The 24755-nt window shown below is 44.4% G+C and overlaps 1 protein-coding gene across 1 annotated transcript in view; it reads right to left on the reverse strand.

The window, feature by feature from the left end:
- Positions 1-19265: 19265 nt before the first annotated feature.
- Positions 19266-24755, reverse strand: part of Itih5 (inter-alpha-trypsin inhibitor heavy chain 5) — a 95910-nt gene continuing 90420 nt past the window's right edge. Inside the window, exon 14 of the mRNA XM_052728073.1 lies at positions 19266-24684. Coding sequence (XP_052584033.1) covers positions 24326-24684 — 359 coding nt within the window. The 3' untranslated portion in view covers positions 19266-24325. The remainder of the gene's footprint in view (positions 24685-24755) is intronic.

Raw genomic sequence — 24755 nt, forward strand, 5'->3', positions numbered from 1 at the left:
GCCAGCTCTACCAGCATCATTTATTGGCTAATCTTTCCATGCATCTTATGGATTGAATTATGTCATCCCCCAAAATACGCTGATTCCTGTCCTGGAGATTTCTGTTGTTATGAAAAAGCGTCTTGACAAAAACCAACTTAAGGAAGGAAGAGTATGTTTTGGCTCACAATTCCATGTTACAGTCTATCATTGCAGAAAGTCAAGGCAGCAAGCCCTTGAAGCAGCTGCTCACATGACATCTACAGTCAAGAGCAGAGGATGAATATGTGCAAGCTGGTTCTCAGCTCACTGTCTACACTCTTACACAGTTCAGCACCAAACTCAGGGAATGGTGCCTCCCACAGTGGGCTAGGCCTTCCCACATCGATTCATGTAATCAAGACAATCCCCAGTAGACATACTCACAGGCCAGCCTCATCTAGGCACTCCTTATTGGGAATCTACTCTCAGGTGATTCTAGACTGTGTCAAACTGACATGTTAAAATGAACCATCACAATGTCCTAAACTCCAGTATTGTGGATTATGACCTTGTCTATAAATTGGGTTGTTAAAGATGTGATTCACTAAGATGAGGCCGTACTGGGATAGAATTGTCCCCCACCCCGTCCAATATTAGACTGGTCTCTTTATAAGAAAGGAAAAGACAGAGACATACAGAGAAGACAGCTATGGTAGAGACAGAGGCAGGCACTGGAGTGATTCTGCCATAAGCCAAGAAGAATCTGGGGCCCCTAGAAGTCATGTCTCTCTCTAGTTGGTGGAAGCTTGTAAAAACTGCTAAGATGCAGGCAATAGTTTATAGACTCAAACTACAGACAGGCTGTGTTGGTGGACACTGCAGTCTCAGTTCCCTGGCGTGGGACAATGCGCTCTATCAGGAGTGTCGGTGAAGCTGGAGAGGAAAGTGCCAATGCCAAGTTCTATTTCACTAGAGTGAAGCACACTCTAGTGAAATAATGAATGACAATCCAGGAAGCGGGAGTCTTCCTGGGGGGCTAAAGGCAGCCCTCTGTGGCTCAGCATGTGACCTCCTCTGTGGTATAAACAGGGATGCATTTCACAGCAGCTAAGCACCAGGAAATATGCTTTTAATTATCACTTAAGATGTAACCTGTCAGAGGTATTCCTATCACTTATACTTAATGAGAATTGATTTTGGATTGTATTACCCAGGAAGCTTAGGATAATGGAAAGTTCGGGTCTCTTCTGAGACCTTTAGTCACGACACGTCTCTGTGCTGATGATCCCCCCACCCCAACAGTCATCAAACATTTGATCTGCCCACATGCGACCTAGGCAGAGGCCCACTCAGGCAGAAAGTGATTTTTAATGAGTGAGAGTCTCTAAAGCCGAGCACAGCACAAGAGTCTCATTGCAAAGTGAGGAAGCCCCTGGGAAAAGTCCTGAGGTGTTGAGTTCGCACTGAGGTCCACAGGCTGGTCTTGTCGATCTGGGGGCGAACTGCAGAAGTGATGTGTTAGTGTGAGCGTCCAAACAACCACTGCTGAACTGACCTTCTGGTGTGTGTCTGTTTGCATCCTGTTTGTTTTTACAGTGCTGGGCATCGAACACAGGGCCTTGAGCACTCAGGCTAGCACCCTCCCCTTGACCTCGAGGCTCTTTGGAGTGTGTGCTACTGTAATGTTAAATTCCTCCAGCTGACTTTAAACTTCAGAGCCTCCTGCCTGGGCTCCCCCAGTAGCTAGGATTACAAGTGTGCACTTTTTGACTTGTCTGAAATGGCGGGTAATTCCTGAAGAGGCGGGCCAGGGTAGCTGTGCAGGGGACACCACGGGGAAAGAAACGAGGTCTGATGGTTCCAGTGTCCCAAATTCGCCACTTCTCTTCTATCTGGTTTTGATTTTTTTTTCTTGATCAAAACGTAGTACTACTTCAGTAATTGTTTGCCTAATGTTTTCCTCAAGGGTGGCTTAGCTAACTTTTAAAATTTATTTTGCAAAGGCGATTTAAATTGTGACGTTATGGAGGTCCGTCTTACAGATCTGAAGATACAGCATCTTTCAGCTATCGATGGACATTGCGGAGAGCTTGGGGTTTTGCAGTATGGCTCATTGATTCCTTTAAGGTCGTGGATATTTGAGCGGCACGAAGGCGTAGAAAAGGGACCCAGGATTTCTCTGTTTGTCTTGCCAGATTTAGAAAGATTGAAAATGATTTCCAAGGAGAACTTTTTCATCCTGGGATCCCATGCTATTGACATCTGTGTCTGCATGTAATGTAACAAAATCTATGCATGATTGTGTGGGGACCATGGTGGAGGGCTGTATAAAAGGAAGTTGGGAAAGGTGGACTTTCAAAGACAAGATGAAGAAGTAAGAGTAAGCAAGTCCAAAGCATCAAACCATGACTTCTATCAGTCATAAAATAAACACTGTTTTGTTTTGTATATGTATCTGCATGTGTGTTCATGTTTATATACAGGCATGTATGTGCAGATGCTTGTGTGTGTGTGTGTGTGTGTGTGTGTGTGTGTGTGTGTGTGTGTACAGAGGTCAACCTCAGATGTCTTCCCTAGTGGCTTTCCACCTTATTTGAGAGTCTATTACTGAACCTTGAGCTGGCTATTGGACGATACAGGCTGGCCAGCAGGTCCCAGAAGTCCTCCTGTCTCCACCTACCCCACACTGGGCTTATAGGCACGTCCCACTGTGCCTGGCTTTTTATGTGGGTCCTGCGGTTCTCAGTTTAGGTCCTGACTAAACCATATTCTTAGCCCAGAAATGATGTCCTTAAAAGAAAATGAGAGGGCCTGGAGAGATGATTCAAAGGTTAAGAGCACTGGCTGCTCTTCCAGAGGACCCAGGCTTAATTTCCAGTACCCATTGGGCAGCTAACAACTGTCTATAACTCCTAGTCCAGAGGATCCAACACCCTCACACAGCCATACACGCAGAAAAAACACTAATGCACATAAAATACAAATTAAAAAATGAAAATATGCCTGTTTGTAAGCCTAGAAGTCAGGAGGCTGGTGTAGGATGAGAACAGATTTGAGGTCAGACTGGCCTACCAAGTGAGGCCTTCTCAAAAAAATAAACAAGGGAGGGAGAGAGAAAGGGAGGAATGGGGGAAGAGAAGGGAAGAAGAGAGCAAGGGAGGAAGGGAGGAAGGGCGAAGAGAGGAAGGGAGGAAGGGAGGAAAGGAGGAAGGGAGGAAAGGAGGAAGGGAGGAAGGGTGAAGAGAAAGGAGAATTAAGGTTGTCCTCAGTTGACTCTCTTGGACCCTCAGTCCAGGTTATTATATTCACTTGGTGTGTGTTAACTGCCACCCATGTTGACACTGTTGAATATGCTGGAGTCATAAGGACATGCTCTCCTCGAGGACCTTGTGTAGTTCTACAGACAGAAAACCAGAGCAGATGGAGAGCTGTGGGGTCTAGTAGGGAAGCCGTTTGAATTCACTTCCGAGGATGGAGTGAAGCTCCTTGGAAAGAGTGTTCTCTAGGGTATCATGATTATGAAATATTATTAATGTGGGGAAATAGCATGCATTGTCATAGCAATCTGGGCCCACTGCCTACTGACTTTCTAGATAAATAGACAAGCAGTGTTCCCTAATTTAATTGGCATTTTGTGAACTGTTAAAAGGGTACTTGGGCATTTAGTTTAAGATAGTGTATTGCTTCCTTCACAGGCTGCTGGGACAAAAGGCTTTGACAAAATCTACTTAAGGACAAGGGTATGTTTTAACTCATAGTTCAAGAGGATATTCCACAGTGGCAAAGCAGTCATGGAGGAAGGAACCTGAGGCGGCTGGTTACATTGCATCCTCAGTCAGGAAGCTGAGAAGGTTGAATGTTCTTGCTCAGGTAGCTTTCTCTTTTTTATGCCATCCAGGACTTAAGTCCAGGAGTGATGTCTCTCTTCTTTAAGGTGATTCTTGCCATCTCCAGTCACTTAGTCAAGGTAAGCCTTCACAGGCAGGGCCAGAGACCAATTGAATCTAGATAATCTCTTCCAGGTATCCCTGGAGGCTTGTTTCCAGAGTGACTCCAGATTCTGTCAAGTTGACAGCAAACACTGTCACAGATGGTCCTATTGCTAAAGTTCCAAAACCCCAGTGTAGTAAAATCTCAATGCTGAGCTGAGCTCTGGGACTCTTGACGTTTCTGTCAATACACTTCTGCACATCCTGGGGGTAGCCACAGTGCAGGAATCAGTCAGTGACTCCTGCCAAGTCACCCTCCTCAAATGAAGAGCAGTATTTCCAATAGCTTTTGAGAACACACACAACAGCTTGTTCAGCTCATCTCAGGTCAGGCCGCAGGAAGAACATGAAGGGACATTTCTGATAATGTTGTGGGTTGATGTTCAGAAGCTTTGGAACCAAGAATGGACTTGATTTGGCTAGTTGTTGACTGTCTAATCACAAGTCAGAAGGATTCAGCTTGGTGCTGATATTTAGACCAATTCTCTTCTTAAAATGGATTTAAGACACTCCATTTTACCCATCATGAAGTAGTATTTACTCATATTAGGGCAGAGAATGGGATACAGTCCGAGTTCCCCTCAGGTGGGAGACACTAGTAGGCGTCAAAGCTTTCCTAGGCTCTCAGGGCTATGAATAACTGAGAATTCAGCTCCTTGGTGTCAATGAACTGTTCTGCACACCACTGCCTTTGTTTATTGTTCTTGTGTGCATGTGTGGGTCTGTGTACATGTTTGTGAGGGCAGAGCACAGGTGTGCCCATGAATGTGGAAGCCAGAGGTCAGCCTTGGTGGTTATTCCTCAGAAGCTGTCCATCTTTAAAAAAATAAATAAATACCTCATTGACTAATTTGTGTATAGCTTTCCTTTCCAGTCAGCACATATGAACCTCTTCCCATGACTTTAATATTCTCTAAAAATAAAGCCTGTCATGTAGATATACCACAACTAATGCCTCTCATCATTTGGTAAGATTTTGTTAGGTGCTTGAACCATCTCTGCTCGGGCTGCAACTCTGTACATGAATTTTTGGCCCACAAAAATTCTGATGACATTCATGGATGACTTTTCTTGAAACAGGACTTAAGTCAAGAAACAGACATGTGTTAGAGATGACAATTATTGCCAAGCTGCTTCTTTGGACAGATGGTGACAATTTTCCTTCGCATCATCATGATCTCAGACTACCCACTCTGCTAAGTATGACTCCACTGAGTGGTTGCTGGAGAGGGGTTCAAAAGGGAGGCTGGATGGTGATAAGGAAGGAAGAGCTGACCAAATGAATGTGTGCAGACTCTAAGCTTCTGTGAAGACTGGAATAGGAGGCAAAAGTTCTGAGTTGAAGGCCTTTGCCAACAAGTTGTGTGATAAGCTTCAGCTAGCTTATTATTATTATTTTTTTGGAGTTTCAAGTCCTCTTTTTCCAAGTGTGCATGTTGGGTAATTGTATATACGTGTATGCATGTGTGTCAATACACATGTGTGGGTGCAAGCACATGTGTGTATGTATGATTATTTTATTCCCCAAACCAGGAATATTAAAGTCATGGGAAGAGGTTCATATTGTGTGCCTTTCCTGCATGTATGTATGTGCACATGTGTGTGCAGAGGTCAGAAAAGGGTATCAGATTCCCTGCAACTGGGGTTACAGATGGTTGAGAATCACCATCTTCTCTACTTCTATGTTGTTTTAAATTCATTATTATTGTGTATGTGCATTGATGTGTGGGAGGGGACATATATGCGGAGTCATTTCTCTCCTTTGTGAGGCTCAGGTCGCCAGACTGGCATGGCAAATGCTTTGTCCACTGAGCCATCTTGCTAGGACCTTTTATTTATTGAAACAGGGTCTCTCCCCAAACCAGGAGTTCATGGATTAGGCTAGTCTAGCTAGCCAGCTCGCCCTAGGGATCTCCTTCTCAGCCTCCTAAACACTGAGATAGCAGGCAGGTCACCACACCTACCAGCTTTAATATATTTACATATAGAGTAATATAAAATATATTTCATAAGTTTTCTATTTTATTATATATTTAGTATATATAATCTTGTGCATATGGGTGTCTTTCTGCATGTGTGTATGGGCACCACATGCATGCCTGCTGCCCAAGAAGGTCAGAAGGTATCAGATCCTCTGGCACTGAAGTTACAGACAGTTGTGAGCCACCAAGTGAGTTCTGGGAATGAAACCCAGGTCTTCTGCAAAAGCAAGCAGTGCTTTTAACCATGGAGCCATCATTCTAGCCCCCACCTCCAGCTTTCCCATGGGTTCTGGGATCTGAACTCTGGTCCTCACACTTGCACAGCAACTATTTTTTCAATTCAGCCATCTCCCTGGTCCCTTGAGTTTCCTCTTTTAATGAGTGAGGTGATGAAAGATATGATCTCTCTCAAGCAATAAAAATTCCCAAAGTAAAACATCCACCTCCTCTGAAGTGTCTGTGTATGGGAGCTGCTGAGCCCTCTTCACAGCTGCGAGCAGATGGCAAGGCACCATGACACTGATTCTCAGTGTCTTGGTCATAACGTGTTCTTCTAGGTTGCTGAAGACTGAACTTCCTTCCTCTTAGCTGATGGGGTCCTGCGTTGGCAGCAATAATCAGGTTCAGTTGGTTCACAAAGCATTTGTTTCTACACCAGTACTTCCTTCTAGAGTGGACCTTGTAGTATGGGACAAGCTGGAGAATTTCTGCTTTTGGTGGCCACAACAGGATCCCAAACCTCCTAGTTCCTATTTGGATATTATCTGTGTGTGACTTGTCACCTAGAAGGCTCTTCCTTGACTGACTGCTCTGTGAATTTCATAGATTCAGAAAAGAGACCACATCATAACCATGCAAGAATAGTTCATCAGGAGCTCTCAGCCTTACACAGGAGAAACGGGATTTCCTAGATGCTCAGTTACAAGGACAAAACTTATACAGTAGAAAGTGGTGAGGTGAGGTGAGGTGAGGTGGACCCCCAGGTTAGGCACGAGAGGTGGGGTACGGTTGTGTTTTCCTCCTGCTCACCCCCACACACTTCAGTTAGAGTGTGTCCTATGCTTTGCTTTCTTCTCAGCTGATGAGCAGACAAAGGGTCTTTTTCAGGCTGTCACTGGATCTGAGTTTCTCCTGATGGCAGCAGTATCATTTGGAACAACATGTGGAGATAAAGTATCTTCCATGGGGCTCAGCATGACTGAGAAATGTTCATTCCCATCCCCTCAGAGGCACATGAGAATTCTTTCTGGCATATGGTCCAGTGAGTCACACACTTCACATTCAATGGGGCAGAAAGATAAAGACACAATGAGGTTTCCCCCACGTACTCATAATTCACACTGTTATGTCTCCCCCACATCAGTTTCCCTAGAGGCAAGCTCATGATAACAGCAGCCAAGTCAACAACAATAATAATGGCTATCCAGGAATGAGTTGATCATTCCTTGGTTATGGCCAAGACTTTCATCAATGTAGACTATGACTAGTGCCCTAATTACCCACAAACCTCGGATGACACAGGGTTGTGTACTCAGTTTCCCTGAATGGAAATTCTGCTGGCTAAACATGTTCTAATTGATGGCCATCTTTTTTTTCTTTAATACTTGATATCCATTAGGCTCTCTCCTTACATTGGCTCATTGGTTTTTATCCACCACTGGGGCACAGTCATCAACATGACCATGTTACACCTGAGGATGCTTTCAAACTGTTAAATGACTTTCCCAGGTTGGGTACTGCTTGGGCAGGGATAGGAAGCACATTGCTCAAATTGCTTTTTGAATGCTCTAAACACAATTTCTTTGTCTTTTATGTGAGTCATGAGGGACAGGCTCCAGCTTATTTTGATAAACAGAAAATCCAGTAGTATTGGTCTATTATGATCCAAATCATTGTCTCACATAATTTAGGTTAAATGCCCTGAGTCTTACCTCCAATTATTTATTTGTTTAAAAATATTTATTATAATATATTTCTATTATATTTATTATAAATCATATATTTATATTTATTATATAATATATTTTATGGTAATAAATGTATATTTATTTATTTACTTATTTGTTTGTTCATTTATTTAACATTAGGAACTGGGCAAGCCATTGTGTTTTCTCTCCAGGGCTGATTCTCACCTCCAGACACTTTCATAGGGGCTTATTGGGTGTACTTCTTCCCACTGTCAGGCCAGGTGTTTTGTTCCTCATAGATAATCTGGAAACACATCTCTCCTGAAAGCTCCCCCCGCCCAACAAAAGGACCTAAAAGAGATTTAAAAAAATAAATCTAAAAAGAAACAAATTCTTTACAGTCATGTGTGTTTTTCACAGCATTTTTTTTTTTTAAACAATGGCTATGTGTTGTAGAGCCATCAGATACAAATTCCGCTTTGTTGGTAATTGAAAACGGAAGATATCAGTCCGACTTGTAATGGAAGCAGAGACGCAGCTTGGAACCCAGTCTCCAATTCCATTTCTCAGGTGCCTGCTTCAGCCAGTGCTCTGAGGTCACCAGCATCGCGGTGGTGTCCTCCAAACATGAACAAAGAGCCTTCTCACATTCTTTATCGCCTGCCAGGTACATGTGGGAACAGAGCCCTGCTGAGTTAGTTGAGATGTTAGAATGGAGAGCAGGGGAGATTCGCAGTCATTACGAACCTCTATGTGTCTCATTTCACTATCCATATGGACTTGGAGCTTTCGTAGCTGTCAGAGAAGGGAAGAAGGAAGAGAGGGAAATGGAGAAGGGAGGGGATGGGGGATAAAGAAAGGGAAGAGGAGGGAAAATATAAAATTAATTGAAGCACTTACGTGAATATGATTCTAGTTTGATTATTTTGAATTACAACAAAGGCCTGTCATTTAAGGTGTTTTTCATCCATAGTTAGACATAATTATGCATAAAATCAGTCATGGGTTCTGAGATTTCAGATGGTAAAACGAAGGTCCCAGAGACAGAGCTTCTTGTTCTCATCAACAGCCCAGACCTCGAAGAAACTCTGCCTTCACTGACCGGGTCAGTCTGGTGGTACCCTTCAGACTGTACTGGGGAAGTGGAAGTTTGAGATACCATTGTCTTCCTTGTCAGAATTCTTAGCATGTCAAGAAGCAAGCACAGGGACAGATGCAATGCACAGGCATCTCAGGAAAAGCATGTCATTAGGAGGAGCTAGAGATTTCTCTTTAGGATCCAAAAGGAGTTCCTGGTTCTGTAAGTCATTTGAGCATTTCCACTTAGCCGTCTTTCGAGGAAATTTGTTTATAACACCCTCTTTAATGCTTGAAGAGTCCAAGGGCCTTCTCTCACAGACAGCCTGGACAGGTGCTCACCACTGCCAGACCAGTTCAAAACTCTCATCACCAACATCTCAGTAATGGATGCAGTTCTTGGTCCCATCCTACCTCCTAGTGGGATAAAGGAGGTTCTGGATGGTTCTAGCAACATCTGACTGGGACCTCCCCAGCTACAGAAATAGCCCGTTGTTGAGGTTCTGCCCGCTCCATGCATCCTGGTCCTACCCAGCCCCTGGGGATTTTGATCAGACAGTAAAAGACTCATAGGATTTTTATTTTAAATCATGGTAAATATACACAACATAAAGTTTATCACTTCAGCTCTTTTTTTATAAGCAATTATTGCTTTCTTGTAATAAAATTCTACCAACTAATAATAAATTTAAATTTTTTTACATTAATGTTTGTAAATAAGTTTTGTTCATACTATCTCACTGGGCAATTTATTACATGTTATTTTTTGTTATTGTGCCCATCTCTCTTCCCTGACCAAACTTCTTTTTTTAACTGTGATACTGTAATGGTTAGTCCAACTGCCAACTTGATACAACATAGAGTCACCTAGGAAAAGAGTATCAAAGACAGATTGTCTACATTGGGTTGGCCTGTGGACATGTCTATGGGGCACTGTCTTAATTAAGTTAATTGATGTGGATGATCCAGCCCACCATGGGTAGCACCATTCCCTAGACAGGGGTTCTATGCTGTATAACAGTAAAGAAATTTAGCCTAGCACAAACAAACAGGCAATCAATATGCATGAACTATTTCTTTCTGCTTTTGACTGTGCATGTACTGACTAGCTATTTAAAATTCCTGCCTTGATTTCCCCACAATGATAGACTGTAACCTAGAATTGTGACCTGAAATAAACCATTTTCTCCCCTAAGTTGCTTTTTGGATATTTTTTCCCACCAACAGAAATATAACCAGAATAGCTACAAACCATATAATGTAAAAATGTCTTCATCATTTTTAAATGCACTTCAGAGGCGGCAAGTGCATCGACATTGTCATGAAGTGGATTTCTAGAATGTCTTCATCATGCAAAACTGAAGCTGCATCCATGAAACAGCAGCTCCCCATTCCCTCCCACAATCCCTAGCAAGTACAGTTTTAGTCTCTGTCTCTATTACTACTCAAAGAACTTTTTCTATAAATGAAGTTAGCCTTTCTCTGGCTGGCTCCTTTAGCACAATGTCCCCAGGGTTTATCCATGTTGTAGCTCATCAGAAAATCCTTCCTTTCTAAGGCTGCATGTATATGCCACACTAGCTTATCTATTATCAATGGACTTTGTCTCCTGCTTCTTAGTTATTAGAATGACTCAGCTATGGACATACATTTACAGATTTATGGCAGCCGTCATTCAATGTGCAATTCAGTGGCATTAAGTACATTCATATTGGCATGGATGCAGAAGACTGAGATTAATCACTTAAGTCTGAATTCCACTGACAGAGATGACTGCTACAACAGCCAGACCAGGCTAGGGGAAGTGGGGCATTTGCAAGGTTGCCTGGCCTCTCACCGGGAAGATTTCTCTCTAGTTAGTCTAGGTGAGTTTGGCAGGCAGAACCATCTGTGGATGGCTCTAATCACAGCCACAAATGGCAAGGTCTGCAGCATCTCAGGTGTAGGTCCTAACTCCAGGCTGCGAGCTTCTCATGCAGACCTGTGTGTGTCACTAGAGCCTGCTGGGGTGGGGTGAATAAAGTTACCTTCTGGCAAATGTTCCCCCACCAACGTTGTCTCCCCTTACCACTCTTCAAATGCCCTCTCCTGTCTCCGGGGTGCTAAAGTTTCTGGCTGCTATGCAGGGGAGAGGGGCAGTAAAGTACTTCTGGGTTTATCAGAGTTCATCAGACTGCTGAACAGCAGGCGCCGGGCTGCCAGCATCCCCTCGACTTGAATTTCAACCCGTTTTCTCTGCTTAACACCTCCCAGGCCTCCCTCTCTGCCCCCACATAATACACTCCATTCTTTACCAGCAAGCTAGGAGCCACAGTGGCCTGGGATCTACCTTGTGGGGATAGGAATTGGCCCCACTTAGCCTGCTGAGGTTTTTTCTCCCCCAGGCATCCCCCCTCCCAGTTCATTCAGCTGTAATCCTAGTAGACCCCAGCCAAAGAGAGGCACCAAGGCATTTGCCTCTGGGAAGAATTAACCTCACAGGGTGAGGCGCTGATAACTCAGCTCTGGTTTTCACTGGCTGTGTGGTCATGAGTGGGTCACCAGGTGTGGCTTGAACCTTGACCCTACAACCTAGACAGAGTCGGCTTGCCTCCGAGGTGACCTCACAGGGAGGCCTTTGGAACTGAGGTGGCCTAAAAATTAAAGTGCTGTGGAGACAAGGAACTGAAGAGGTATAGGGGGGAAGAAATGAAAACCCCAAACAACCTACGTTTTGTGCCAGAATGAGGCATTCACTGAAAGGGATGGGCAGTTGAGAGTGAAGGAGGTAGTGAGGGAACTGGAGGACCTGTGCTGGATGGATTAGGTTTAAAGCAGGACAGGAATAAAGGGCTGAGAGTGAAGTCTGATTGTCCCCAGAATGTGGCAGCAAAGGACCCTCTGCTATAGACAGCGTCACAAGGATGCTTTTTAACATCCTTTACCTAGACGCCAACTTGCTATTGTGAATATTTCAGATCCCTAGACTTCATACCCCAACACACACTCCAACAACAAGCTTTTTATTCTTTTTAACACATATTCTGGGGGGGGGAGGGGTCAAGGCCAGGCACTCATGCTTTACAAGGCAAGTACTTAGCTGACTGAAGCCCGGGCCCTCTAGACTTCAGATTTCATCAGCTACTGGAACTGCCCAGGACACAAAGGCTGTTAAATGGAACATCATGATCCTTTCAGCCCTTTGAGCTCCCGCTGCCTAGTGAAAAATAACTAGCTACTTCTTATTCCCATTGTTGATCTCTTCACTCAAACTCTAGGACTAGGTCTCTACAAGTGGAAACATCTGCTGTTAGACCTTAAACAGAGGCATGGGACATGACAGATTTCCCAGACAGGGGTGTGGGAAGAAAGGGGCAAATAATTATAGTGCACCAACCTCATACCAGAAGCCAAAGGCAGGGGCATCTTACAGATCTTCAGAAACCAGCTGCATTTTCGAATATGGTCCTTCCCAATTTCATTTTGTAACATTTATCTGAGGGAGTTTTGATGATGAAAGGGAGACTGGGCATTGACACAGGAAACCCTTTTCCTTAACAATTTTACCTTTGGATCATAGTATTCTTTTTAAAGTTTTTTTTTTTTTTAATTCTGTGTGGTGTACATGGATGTATATGGGGCACATGTATGTGTGCCTGCTTGTAGAAGCCGGAAGTTGATGGTGATTGCTTTCCTCAGTTTCTCTCTACTCTGGGTATTGAGTCAGGGTCTCACACTTGAACCTAAAGCTTGCTAATTCAGCTAATCCAGCTGGCCAGCTTGCCCTCTGCGGCCTCCTCAGTGCTGGAACCACAGTCAGATCTGTCTGGCATTTACACTGCATTTGGGGATCCAAACCCTGGTCCTCATTCTTGTGGGGCAAGTGCTTTATCCCCTGAGGTCACTGAGCTGTCTCTCCATCCCTGGGCTATGATGTGTGTGTGTGTGTGTGTGTGTGTGTGTGTGTGTGTGTGTGTGTATTCCTGCCTGTCTTGAAACTTGCTATATAGACCAGTTTGGCCTCGCCTGGCCCATGACACTCTTAGACCATGCATCACTCTCCCTCATTCCTTTCTTTCCAGACACTGGGAACGTAACTCATGTGCACAGGACCCCATCTCAAGCATATGTGCACCTCCTTCCTTTCTTACTGCAAAACTCCTGGAGACTTGCTTATCTCTTCCACGAAAACTAGGCCACGGCACGTCCCGCAGCACAGCTGCGGAGTGGCTGACACCAAGACAGGAAGTTCCTCCTGCTTCCGCATCTCAGCCCGATGCCCTCTCTGCCAGGAGCCGCCCAGTGCTCTCATTAATCATGTCAATAGCTGCATTGTCTAAGCTTCTCTCAGAGAGACAAGTGACATTTCAAAAGCCACTCAATATGCATATGAGTCTGCCTCGCTATTTCTGCACAGCTAGCTCTTGGCTCACCCTCCGTGGCCTCCTTCCCAGCTCCTGAGTGTGTTTCCGTGTCCTTCCATCTCACAATGCTTTACTTCCAAAATCCTCAGAGTGAAAGATGTGTCTCGGGATGGTGTGTCTGCAGAAAAGGGAGAAGGGTGAACTTCCAGCAGGTCTATAGCACCCAGGTCTCCTGGGACCTGAGGAACTGAGTTGAGAAAGTGTCACTCAACCATAGGTCTGGCAGAAAGGCCTAGCTGCCATGATTAGACTTCTCTACCTCGTCTCCATATTTGTTCCCCCTTTCCAGCCACTTTCATTTCATCCAGTAGCAAACAGTGGCCATCCTTCCTAATGATTCTTCGTGATGTTGACCCATCAGAACTCATGGCAAACCCAAACGCAACACAGCAGCAGTCCCTGGCTCAGAGCACAAGAACACACACCTACCTCCAGCTCCCTCATTCTCCCAGCCCTGAGATGTGTGTGAAAAGTACCATACACACACCTACCACCAGCTCCCCCATTCTCCTAGCCCTGTGATGTGTGTGAAAAGTACCACACACACACCTACCACCAGCTCCCCCATTCTCCTAGCCCTGCGATGAGTGTGAAGAGCAGGAGGGCAGCTTGCTCTCAGGCTCTGGCAATCCATGGAGGCCACAGAGAAGCTCTTGATTTGTCTTGATTGTCCCTGAAAAGAGGACACTCACTGTAGCCAGGCCAGCCATAGCCCAGGAACTGAGTCTCTCTCTGTAATTTTGCTTCTTTTAAGCAATTTATTTCCCCATTTTTTGATGGAAAATCTGTACCATCCCTGGGTGTTGCCCCTTCCAAACCAGTTCAGTAAGATCTAGATCAGTGGTTCTTGATCTGTGGGTCTCAACTCCTTTGCCAAAGCTCTATCTCCAAAAATATTTACACTACGATTCATAACAGCAGCAAAATTGCAGTTATGAAGTAGCAACAAAGTAACTTTATGGCTGGGGGTCACCACAACATACAGGACTGTATTAATGGGTCAAAGCATTAGGAAGGCTGAGGACCGCTGTGATAGATGAATTGGCAGTTCTTCTTTGCCTAAGGGTATAAACAATCTCCCTACTTTAAATTCTTATTTAACCCCCTATTTCTTTGAAGCTCTGTAAATCAGAATGCTGCCTGTTACCCTAACTAATTAAGTTTATCTCTGAGCCACATAAGAAGATCAGCTTGCACCCTCCACTCACTCAATGCTCCAAACATTCCTCTTGAATGAATGATGAGGAAACATGTCAGTTTTGAGGCACATTCTGTGATGGGAAAATTGCTTGAACAGAACAGAATGCTAGTGTCATTGAACAGTGTGCAAGCTTTTGTTCTATGTTTCCTTCAACACCACAGGTCCTCATGGAGGTAACTATAGTGTCCCAATCAGGCTGATGAAGAATTCAAAGGATAAGTAATTGCTTACAAATTCTGGAATAGTCAGCTTCTAGAATATGCCTGGGCTTCAAGTTTAAAAAAAAATGCATTTACCTTAAATGTATGTGTATGTGCACCTATATGTTGATTGTGTGTGTCCATATGTATACATGTACACACAGAGGTCAGAGGTCAACCTTGACTGTCTTTCTCATCAGCCTCCACCTTGTTTTTGGCGACAAAGTCTCTCACTTTCACCCAGTGCTCGCTCACGAGGCTCACCTAAAAGTCTTTTCTAGGGATTGAACTCAGGTCCTCACACTTACTTGCCGAACACTTACCAACTAAGCCACCTCCCTAGCTTGACACCTCACTTTTGAATTGAGTCTTGGACTGTTTTTGCCTTTCTGTGGAGAGGTTTGTTTTTCTCTTGTAGCTTTCCATAGGAACCTACAGCAGAGAAGCCAGACTTCACTGTTTGATCTTTCCTTTCTTTATTTTAACATATTTAGAGCTCATCTTAGCTCCATGCCCGAAAGGTCACAGAAATGAGGGCAGACTTCCAGTTGGAAATTTAATAGAATGAACAAGTAGACATCTACCATTCAGGCCTTCATATGCACCAGTGGTTCTCAACCTGTGAGCCAAGACCCTCTTAGGGCAGTTTATATACCAGATATCCTGTATGACATATATTTATATTACAATTCATAGCAGTAGCAAAATTACAGTTATTAAGTAGCAATGAAGTAATTTTATGGCTGGGGGGCCTCACCACAGCATGAGGGAGTGTATTCAAGGGTCACAGCAATCGGAAGGCTGAGAACCACTGATTTACACTAAGCTTTTCTGAATATTGTATTTTCTGCATTGCTCTTGTAAGTTTGAAAAAAAAAAATTGAAATCACATTAAAATGTTTTCAAAATGAAGTATATACTCATAGTTCAATAAAGTTATTTTGTGGCCATGTCAATAAACTTTAAGTGTGATTTTCAACTTATATAACCAGAAATTCCCAGTAAGCTGTCGGAACACTGGGTTGTCTCTCACACAAACACAGCTGTTGTTTGGAGAAAATAAAATGATTAGGGAGAGGAACAGTAGGAGGAAGAGTCAGCCAAAACTAACGCTGTATGAAAAAGCCTCAAGGAAATCTGATACCTGGTAAACTAATTAAAAGATTAAAATGTTAAAATTTTCAAAAGTAAGATAATACAATTAGCTGAGAATTCAGCTCCCTATGAAATGTACCCAGATCATAAATATGCATATCTACCTTTATTGCAACATCAAAAATAGCAAAGGATAACTCTGGGACTTTCCTTCCTTTTGACTCAGGTTCCTGGATCTGCAGCCCCATGAAACTACTGACACTTTGAAGAAGGAAAGTTTGCTTCCGTTCCTGAGTTTGAGATAAAGACAAAGGAACTACTGGGAAATCATGTCTGAAGTCCACACTGCAGGCATAAGTTCAGGAGCCAACTATGCAGAGACAAGTCGATCAGAGCACTAAAGGAGGGGGGCGGTAAGGGGCCCAGGAGGAGCCCCAGGGCAAGTGCAGTCCGGAAGAGGAAAGAAATTCATCAGAGGAGACTAGGAAAGACAAGGAGAGATATTGGTATGAAATAAGAGACCCAGCACTACGGGAAAGAAGAGATTCCACATCCTGCTTATGGGGCTAGTGATACCCACAGCTGGAGCTGGACACCGGGAATGAACTGTGAAGTCAGGGATTTGGTTCCATGGACATGAGGAAGACAGATGATTGAATCTGAGATGTAAACCATGGGCTAGGAGGTCGGAAATGAGTAAGGTTCCAGTGCAGCCCCAGGACAACTGTGATGCCAAAGTAAAAGGAGGGAGAGAGTGACCAGAACAAGAGTTTCGGGTCAGAATAAAACTGTCATGGGAGGTGTGTGGACCCTTGACCAGAAAATCGGAAACTTCCAGAACTCTTGTGGAGTTCTGTGACTTCTTGGTTTTCTCTGAATCCCAGGAACAGAAGGTGTGATGTGGACATGGATTGTGATTTATCAGACACTGGGTTGGATCCCATTAAGCATTCTCTATTGAGGCTTCACAGAAACCACCAAATAGTCACACTTCAAACTGTATGGAGTGGACGATGCTCTTAATTGTCTATCATTCCATTTGTCCTGGAAAGCCTATCTTAACCTAGCACATCTGTCTATGTCACTCTTCCTTGTGACTTAATTCTCCATTCCTTGGCCAGTTTCCTGGCGGGCCCCTGTCCTGATTCTCCTAGCTGCCCCTCTTCTGTGCTCAAACAACAGCCTTCAGCAAAGTTGCCATCTAGTATTGCTCACGTTGTCCTTCAGCCTGTGCGCTCTGTGTGTGTCCTGTTCTCTGAGCTGAAGACTGCTGAGGTGGGAGCGTGGTTCTCTGGTGATTCCCAGAGCCTGGCATAATGGCACTCGAATGTATCAGGGCCAGTGAATGAGACTGTACTACTTACCACTGAACCGCTCAGGAAGACTCCTCCTCTGGAGGCAGAAGATGATGTCGGCCATCAGCCGTCAGCTGTAGAGGGCTTGCCCAGCACATACAGCACCCCGAGTTCAGCCCCCAGCATTGAAAGGAGAAAGAGTCAGGGAAAGGAAACCCAAGGCAAAAGACAAAGAGCAGGACCGGGGAGACGACTAGGAGGTGAGTTTGATCCCCAGAGCACATGTGAGAAAGCCAAATACAGTGGCACACATCTGTAATCTCAACACTCCTACCGTGAGGTAGGAAGTGGAAACAGGAGAATCTGCTGGAAGCTCTACAGCTAGCTAGTCTGAAGTTCACAGCCAGAAATGAACAGAGATCCCACCTCAGAAATAAAGTAGAAGGAGGGAATTGACTCCCTGTGCACACCATGAATTTGGGTTAGGTTTTTGTTCATTTGTTTGGCAGCTTGATACAAAGTGGAGTCATAAGGGAAGAGAGAACCTCCATCTAAAAATTGCCTCCAACAGATTGACCTCTAAGCAAGTCCAGGGGAGGGATTTTCTTGATTAATAATGCTGTGGGAGGGCCCAGCCCACCCACAACTGGGCAGGTGGTCCTGGGTCATATTAAAAATGAAGGTGAGCAATTGGTTATGGCAGCAAGCCAGTAAGGAACATTTGTCCATGGCCTTAACTTCAGTTCCTGCCTCTTGGTTCCTGCTTGAACTTCTGCTCTGTCTTCCTTCCATGATTTACTGTCAGCTGTAAGATGAAATGAAACCTTTCTTCCTCGAGTTGTTTAAGGTCGTGCTGTTTATCACAGTAGAAAAATAAAGAAACTAGGATACCATGGTACACATGCACCACACTGTGCATGTACACACACACACACACACACACACACACACACACACACACACACACACACACACACGTCTTTTTTTATTTTTTTAGATAAAGAACAGAGGATCTGTGAGCTTATCTAACCCAGTCCCTTCATTTTATAACTGCAGAAGTTGAAGCCCAGAGACATCAACTTGATATCAGTCACTTGTTTTCTCCTTGACACAGCCAGTGGATGGTGTCACTCTTGTGTTCTGCGTTGATTTTCATCCTAACCAAGTGTTGCCTTGTTCAGAATTTAGCATAGTTCAATGAGATCTAAATCCTATTGGGCTGGACCACTCAGAACTGGAGGCAAAGGTGCCAGAGCCAGAAGCTAGAAGAACCCTGAGTGAAATAAGTTGGGGGGAAAACGTTTATGTTGGCTCCCAATTCCAGAGGGATAGAATCCATCCTGGTGGGGAATGCATGACACCAAGCAAGGAAAGCTTGGCGCAGGAACAGAAGCTGGCTGATCACTCCCAATCTAACACAGGAAGCAGAAACAGGAAGAGGGACTGAGCACCTAAACCTCAGAGCCTGACTCCAGGGACCTCCTCCAGCAACCTCCAGCTCCTAAAGATTCTGTAACCTTCCCAAACAGCGACACCATCTGGAGTCCAAGTGTTCAGACACATGAGCCAGTGCGGGATGGGGACTTGCATATTCAAACCACAACAGTGTCCATGGGAAGAAATTCCGTGCTTGGAAGAAGCACCAAGCATGATGATGGGCAAAGTGTGTGCAATTGACCGACCCAATAAGAAGGTGACAGAAGTCCAGCTTGTCCGAAGAGTTGGACCCTCTCGGGTATTTAACAGGTTTATGTGAACACAGGGAGGATTGGAGAAGTGACTCACCAGTTAAGGGAACTTGCTGCTCTTTCAGAGAACCCCAGTTCAGTCCCCAACACCCACATTGGTCTGCTCACAACTTTCTGGACCCCAGCTCCACAGGATCCAATACTCTCTTTGGGCCTCTGCTGGCCTCTGCACATATATGCTTGTACATACACACAGAGACACACATGCACATGAATAAAAATAAGATGAAAGATCATAGGGATAGCTTCTGTAAATTTTCTGTTCTCTACATTATTCTTCCAATGTCTCCACTCTATCGACTTATTGCAGATATAATTGCATGCCATTAATGATGAGATGCACTCTGAGAAATGTGTTGGAAGGTGACTCTTCTGTGTTAACATCATATAATATACACACCAAAACCTAGATGGCATTATTTATTATTCACCAATGCTACATGGCATAACTTAATGCTTCTGGAATACAAACATGTATAGTTGTGACTATAAATCCTTTCAGCAACTATAACACAGTGGTAAATATTTGTGCATATGAACACATCTAGAGATTAAAAATACAGTAACAATACTGAGCAATAGAATTTTCAACTCTACTATAATTTTACAGGACCACTGTCATATATATGGCTCATCATTGACACAAGAATACTTAGGTTCAGGACTGTAGTGCAGAAATTTCTACAAACAAGCAGTGCGCTTAGAATTATCAAGTTTTATTCTCAGTAGCCCTGATTCCATTTTCCCTTAAAAAATAAACATACGATGCTGTTTGTTTTTAGACATCATTTTCTTACAAGCTTTTAAGAAACAAAGTCTCTTGAGATGTGAACAATCTGTACCCTACTTATTTAAAACGGGCTAAAATAAATATTTAACATTGCATCTCTAAGTATTTGGTTAGCTGTGTTATTGTAATTGCTGTTTATTTTAGCTGGATCACGTCCTTATGCTTCCAGGAGTCTTTCAGATTTTTAACAACAGCATTGCTTTTGTGCATTCTAGGTAGCCTGAATAAAGGTGAAAACGTGTAGTTTGGATGCTTTATTGTCTTTGTGAGCCTGGGCTGCTATATGAAGAATGCTATAAATTGGGTGGTTTAAACAGAAGGCATTTATTGTGTACAGGTTTGGAGAGTGAGAAGATCTGGATCAAGGCACAGATTTGGTATCTGGTGTGGTTCCTGGCTTCTGCATGGCTACCCTTGTGTTATATTTTTATATAAAAGGAGAAGTAACTTCATGCCTCTTCTGTCTTTTGTGTGTGTGTGTTCTTATGTGTAGGTGCTTCACATGTGGAAGACAGAAGACAACCCTTGTTTCTATTCCGCAGATGCCATCTTCTTTTTCTTTTCAAGCAGATTCTCTCACTGGCTCAGAATTCACCAAGACCACGAGACTGACTGGCCAGCAAGCCTCAGGGAGCTGCCTGTCTCAGCCTCCCCAGTACTGGGATCGAGAGTGGGCATCCCATGCCTACTTTTTTTGAGTTCTGGTGATTGAACTCAGTTTCTTGTGCTTGCAAGGTGACCACTTTACCAACTGAGTCCCTTTATTTTTAACTTTATTTTTAACGAAAATTTTTTGAGAATGTCATACGTGAGTACTGTATTTACATCATTTCCATCCCATCCAACCCCTCTCTCCCACCAGGTCCTCCTGTGTATGTATGTACTCAAGAACACTCTAAACCAATCATAAGGCCTTTATTCTCAGGAGATGATCACTTCTGAAATATTCCACCTGTATTGACCATCACAGCAGGGGTTTATACTTAAGCATGTGGATTTTGGAAGGATGCTTTCAATCCACAGCATTCATTATCCAAAGAAAGAACCCTGCTCTTATCCATCTGTGAGGACACACAGTTCAGGTTAAAACACACACACACATACACACACACACACACACACACACACACACAAAGTTTTTGAGACAGGGTTTCTACATAGCCCCAGCTATCCTAGAACTCACTATGTAGACCAGGCTGGCCTCTAACTCAGAGATCTGCCTGCCTCTGCCTCCCGAGTTCCAGGTAAATATTGACTATGACTTCTGATAATAACCATGAGCTGTTGTTCCCAATTCCCAGCTTTCTGCATCTTCAGGGTGGCTTTTGGGCCCACAAGGGATGTCATGATATTTCATCCTGCCGAACATCCTCAACCTCCATGGCAAGGGTAGAGAGGGGGCATTCAGATCATTTCATATAAAATTTTAATGCGAAGATTCTTTAAAATGACCCATTTCTACGCCTTTCTTCACAAAAAGGGGGGGGGGGACTGGAAGCCAGAGCGTGACTTTGTTCAACATTTCAGTTCACTGACTCACCAGCACTAGCTACTGCAATAACAACTTGATTTATCTCATTTAACTTCAACATTTTTCTCCAGCCCAGTCGACTGCTTATTTAGTAACCTCCCACTTTATCTTTTACAAAATGTTCAAGGAAAATAATGATTAACCAGACGGTGAAAAACCATCAAACCTAACACGTGAACTCTGCAGGTTCAGCGCTACCCCTGCTTTATGTCTTCTATATAACTTGAAGGAAGTGCCTCAGCTGCCTCTGTTTCCCCTTTTGAAAACACAGTCCTTTCCTTTGCAGGTCCTTGATGTTTCTACCCACAACACACACACCCAGTCAAACGAAAACTTTCCTGTTGGTATGTGGTTTGGGGTGCCAGGTAGAACTTCAAACTATATCGGATAATTTAGATCACTGAATAGTACATGCTTTTTGCAGAGAGAGAGAGAGAGAGAGAGAGAGAGAGAGAGAGAGAGAGAGAGAGAGAGAGAGAGAGAGAGAGAGAGAACACTGCTGTGGAATATCTGTCCAAAGTTAAGAAAAATCTGTCACCTTTTAAATTGATTTCTTTGCTAGAAAGGAGAGTGAGTAATGGGTATCTCACTGGTATCTCTTGTGCTCGTCTGCTCTTCGACAACAGAAAACAGTAGAAACTGCTCTCACCTAATGATATCCTTCTGTTGGCGGTGAAGCCAACATCGAGAACAACATACCCATATCGTAGCTCTGAGTGTAACCCAGAGGGCTGGTGGGCTGCCCCTCTCCCTCTCACTCCACCCCCCCATCCTCCACCCTCACCCTCCACCCACGGCTCCAGAGTTGTCTCTCCAGCTGGGATTTATGTAATAGGAAGGTCTCTGGAACACGCATGGGACCAGCATTGGTTAGGCCTGGCTGAGATCCTCTCTTTCTCTAAGCCTGAAAAGATGGAAACATCTGGCAGCCATATGGGTTGCTCATCTTTGCACTCCTGGCCTGAAAACGGACAGATGAGTCTGGGAACATGGGGAGTCAGATAAATAGCACAGCTGACCGGCTGTGGCCTGGTGGGTTCACAGAGAAAAAGACTCACGCAGCCCTAGCTGGCTCTTGAGGCTGCTGGGTCAGACAGGAACATGTGGATGTCATTGTGCTGCTCAAATGCTTCCCACAGGAAGGAAAACAATTTTCTTGATGCCAATTTTTCTCCAAGTGCCAAGCAGCCTTGCCGTTTCACCGCAGAGGTCGCTTTGGCCTGGTGCCTGATGGAAGAAACCTTATGTGGGGACAGCAAAGAAGCCTTTCACTCCATTTCCCTCAAGCATGGTTGTTTCCCTTTCTCCGTAGTTCGTTGCCATCACTTCCTGTTTACCTGTTTCCATGCAGGCCCCTCACACGCCAGACCTGAGAAGCCCAAGCACTGTGAAGAATGTCACAGAGTGTAAGAATGAGGCTCCAGGCTCTCCCGCGTCTTCCTTGCTCTTGGATGAGATGGATAGGCTTGATGGAGAGAGTCACAATGAAGTCACACTTGCTAATCTTTTGAAGCCTCCTCTGATGGTAACCTTTTCCTTAGGGGGATAGATTCATCTAAGTACTACAACTAAAACTCACACTGACCTCATAGCCTGTGCCCATCTGAGATGTGGAAATGTCTTCTTAGATTTTCTTTTATTTAGTGCATTCATTCACAATTTCAGGCATATCCCTAACTAGTGTTCTTTGTTCCCACTCCACAACCTCCCACGATCTTCTCCTATGGCTTCCTTCAGCCCCATGAGTCCCCTCCCACTTTCCTGTCTCTAATGTGTATGTGATTTACTGTATTCAATTAGGGTTGCTTGCTGTAAATTGGGGGTTATTTTCTTGAGCCAGGGCAACGTACCAGCAGATATTACAACCGAGGAACACGACACCCCTTTCTTAGGCAATTACTAACTTCCCATAGCTCTTTAGGCAGGAGCGGGGCTTCATGACCCCTCCCCTATCATGGAAGGAATACTGGTGGGCCCTGTCTTCCGCAGGCTGCCAATGCTGCAGCCTGATGGTGTATCAGCCATGTGTGCAGGCATGAATCCACTTCCTTCTGAGAATGTAAAAGTTGGTTCTTCCCACAGGTAGGCTGAGCAGCTCACTCTAGGCTAGGTCTCTCTCTTATGCCAGCACTGTTCTCATGTAATTTACTATTTCCTGGACATCCAAAGGCAAAACCAGAAGGTGTTGGACTAACAGCAAAAGCCGAAGCGCTCTGAGTAAAAGATTTAGCTTTCAACTAGCTGGCTCTCTAGCACCAAGACAGGCCAGTAAAGACCATCCACAGGGAGTTTTCCTATTTATTAAAAGCACTTAGCATATTGAAATAAAACACCCACCAGCAAGGTCAAGTGGCCTGTAAAGCCAATCAGAAAGAGATCCGTATCTGGGATATTAATTTTTCTATTTTTCAACCAAATTTTTACAATGAAAACTATTTTTTTTTTCTTTTGAGACAGGGTTTCTCTGTGTAGCTTTGCGCCTTTCCTGGAACTCACTTGGTAGTCCAGGCTGGCCTCGAACTCACAGAGATCCGCCTGGCTCTGCCTCCCGAGTGCTGGGATTAAAGGCGTGCGCCACCACCGCCCGGCGAAAACTAATTTTTAAAGGCAAGATTCCAGAGCAGAAAAATGCTAAGAAAAGACTTAGTCATTTAAAGTGATCCAATGTGTGGACTACTGCTTTGCAGGATGGGTGGCCTGGCCCCGATGTAAATAACCTTGAGAGAAGAAGTTAAGAGCACCATCTGAATGAAGAAGGCAACTGAAAAGAGAGATTCCTAAGCATGAATAAAAGACAAAAAGCAGAGTGCCCACACTCGGACACTGTTACAGAGAAAACAAATTCCATGGCAACCTTGCTTTGTCAGAGAGGGTTACTTTACAGTAGACTAAGGGGTGGTCAAGCCAGGTGCCGCACAATTTTCCTTAGTTAGATCTCCTCTCCTCTTGGTGCTACCATTTTTGTCTAGTAGAGATGGGATGCGGAAGGTGGGAACGGGAAGAAGAACGCAGTATTTTCAATCCAGCTTCCTGCCCTGACTCATTGCTCTAGCAGACATTGGACCTCCACTCCACCAGGGGGCAGGCTACACAGTGCAGCTCACAGCAAGAGCCAAGGTAGGCACAGGTAACAAGAAGAGCTGCATTCAGAGTAGACCCGCAGTTGCTTCCCTGTTAGTCTTCTCAGGAAGACTGCCAGTCTCAGCTCTCCTGGACATCCTCAGGCCCAGTGTATTCTCCGTGTCAAATGGATGAGATGCCAGGTAGTCCTTATACACCCCGTCAATCAGCTTGGCGGCATTGTTTCTATCAAACCAGCAGTCCACCTGCTCTTGCCCATTATAAATCTTCCTTTGTTTCCAGACCACTGGAACTCGGCGCCCTTTCACCTTTATGATAGCCTCGGGTACCCCTTCTGTCTGAGGAAACGGCTGATTACTAAGATTCTTGCCGTTTACTGCAGGAGGGTCCTCGATGAGTTTGGCATCCTGGTTCAGGAACTGACCTGAGAGAAGGAAGGAAAAAAAACTGATGTAAGTTGAATGCAGACAACAGCGTTGGTGGTGTCAGGGGCAG

Source organism: Peromyscus californicus, unplaced genomic scaffold (genome assembly GCF_007827085.1).
Source record: "Peromyscus californicus insignis strain IS unplaced genomic scaffold, ASM782708v3 Scaffold_8__1_contigs__length_139910024, whole genome shotgun sequence".
Taxonomy (NCBI): domain Eukaryota; kingdom Metazoa; phylum Chordata; class Mammalia; order Rodentia; family Cricetidae; genus Peromyscus; species Peromyscus californicus.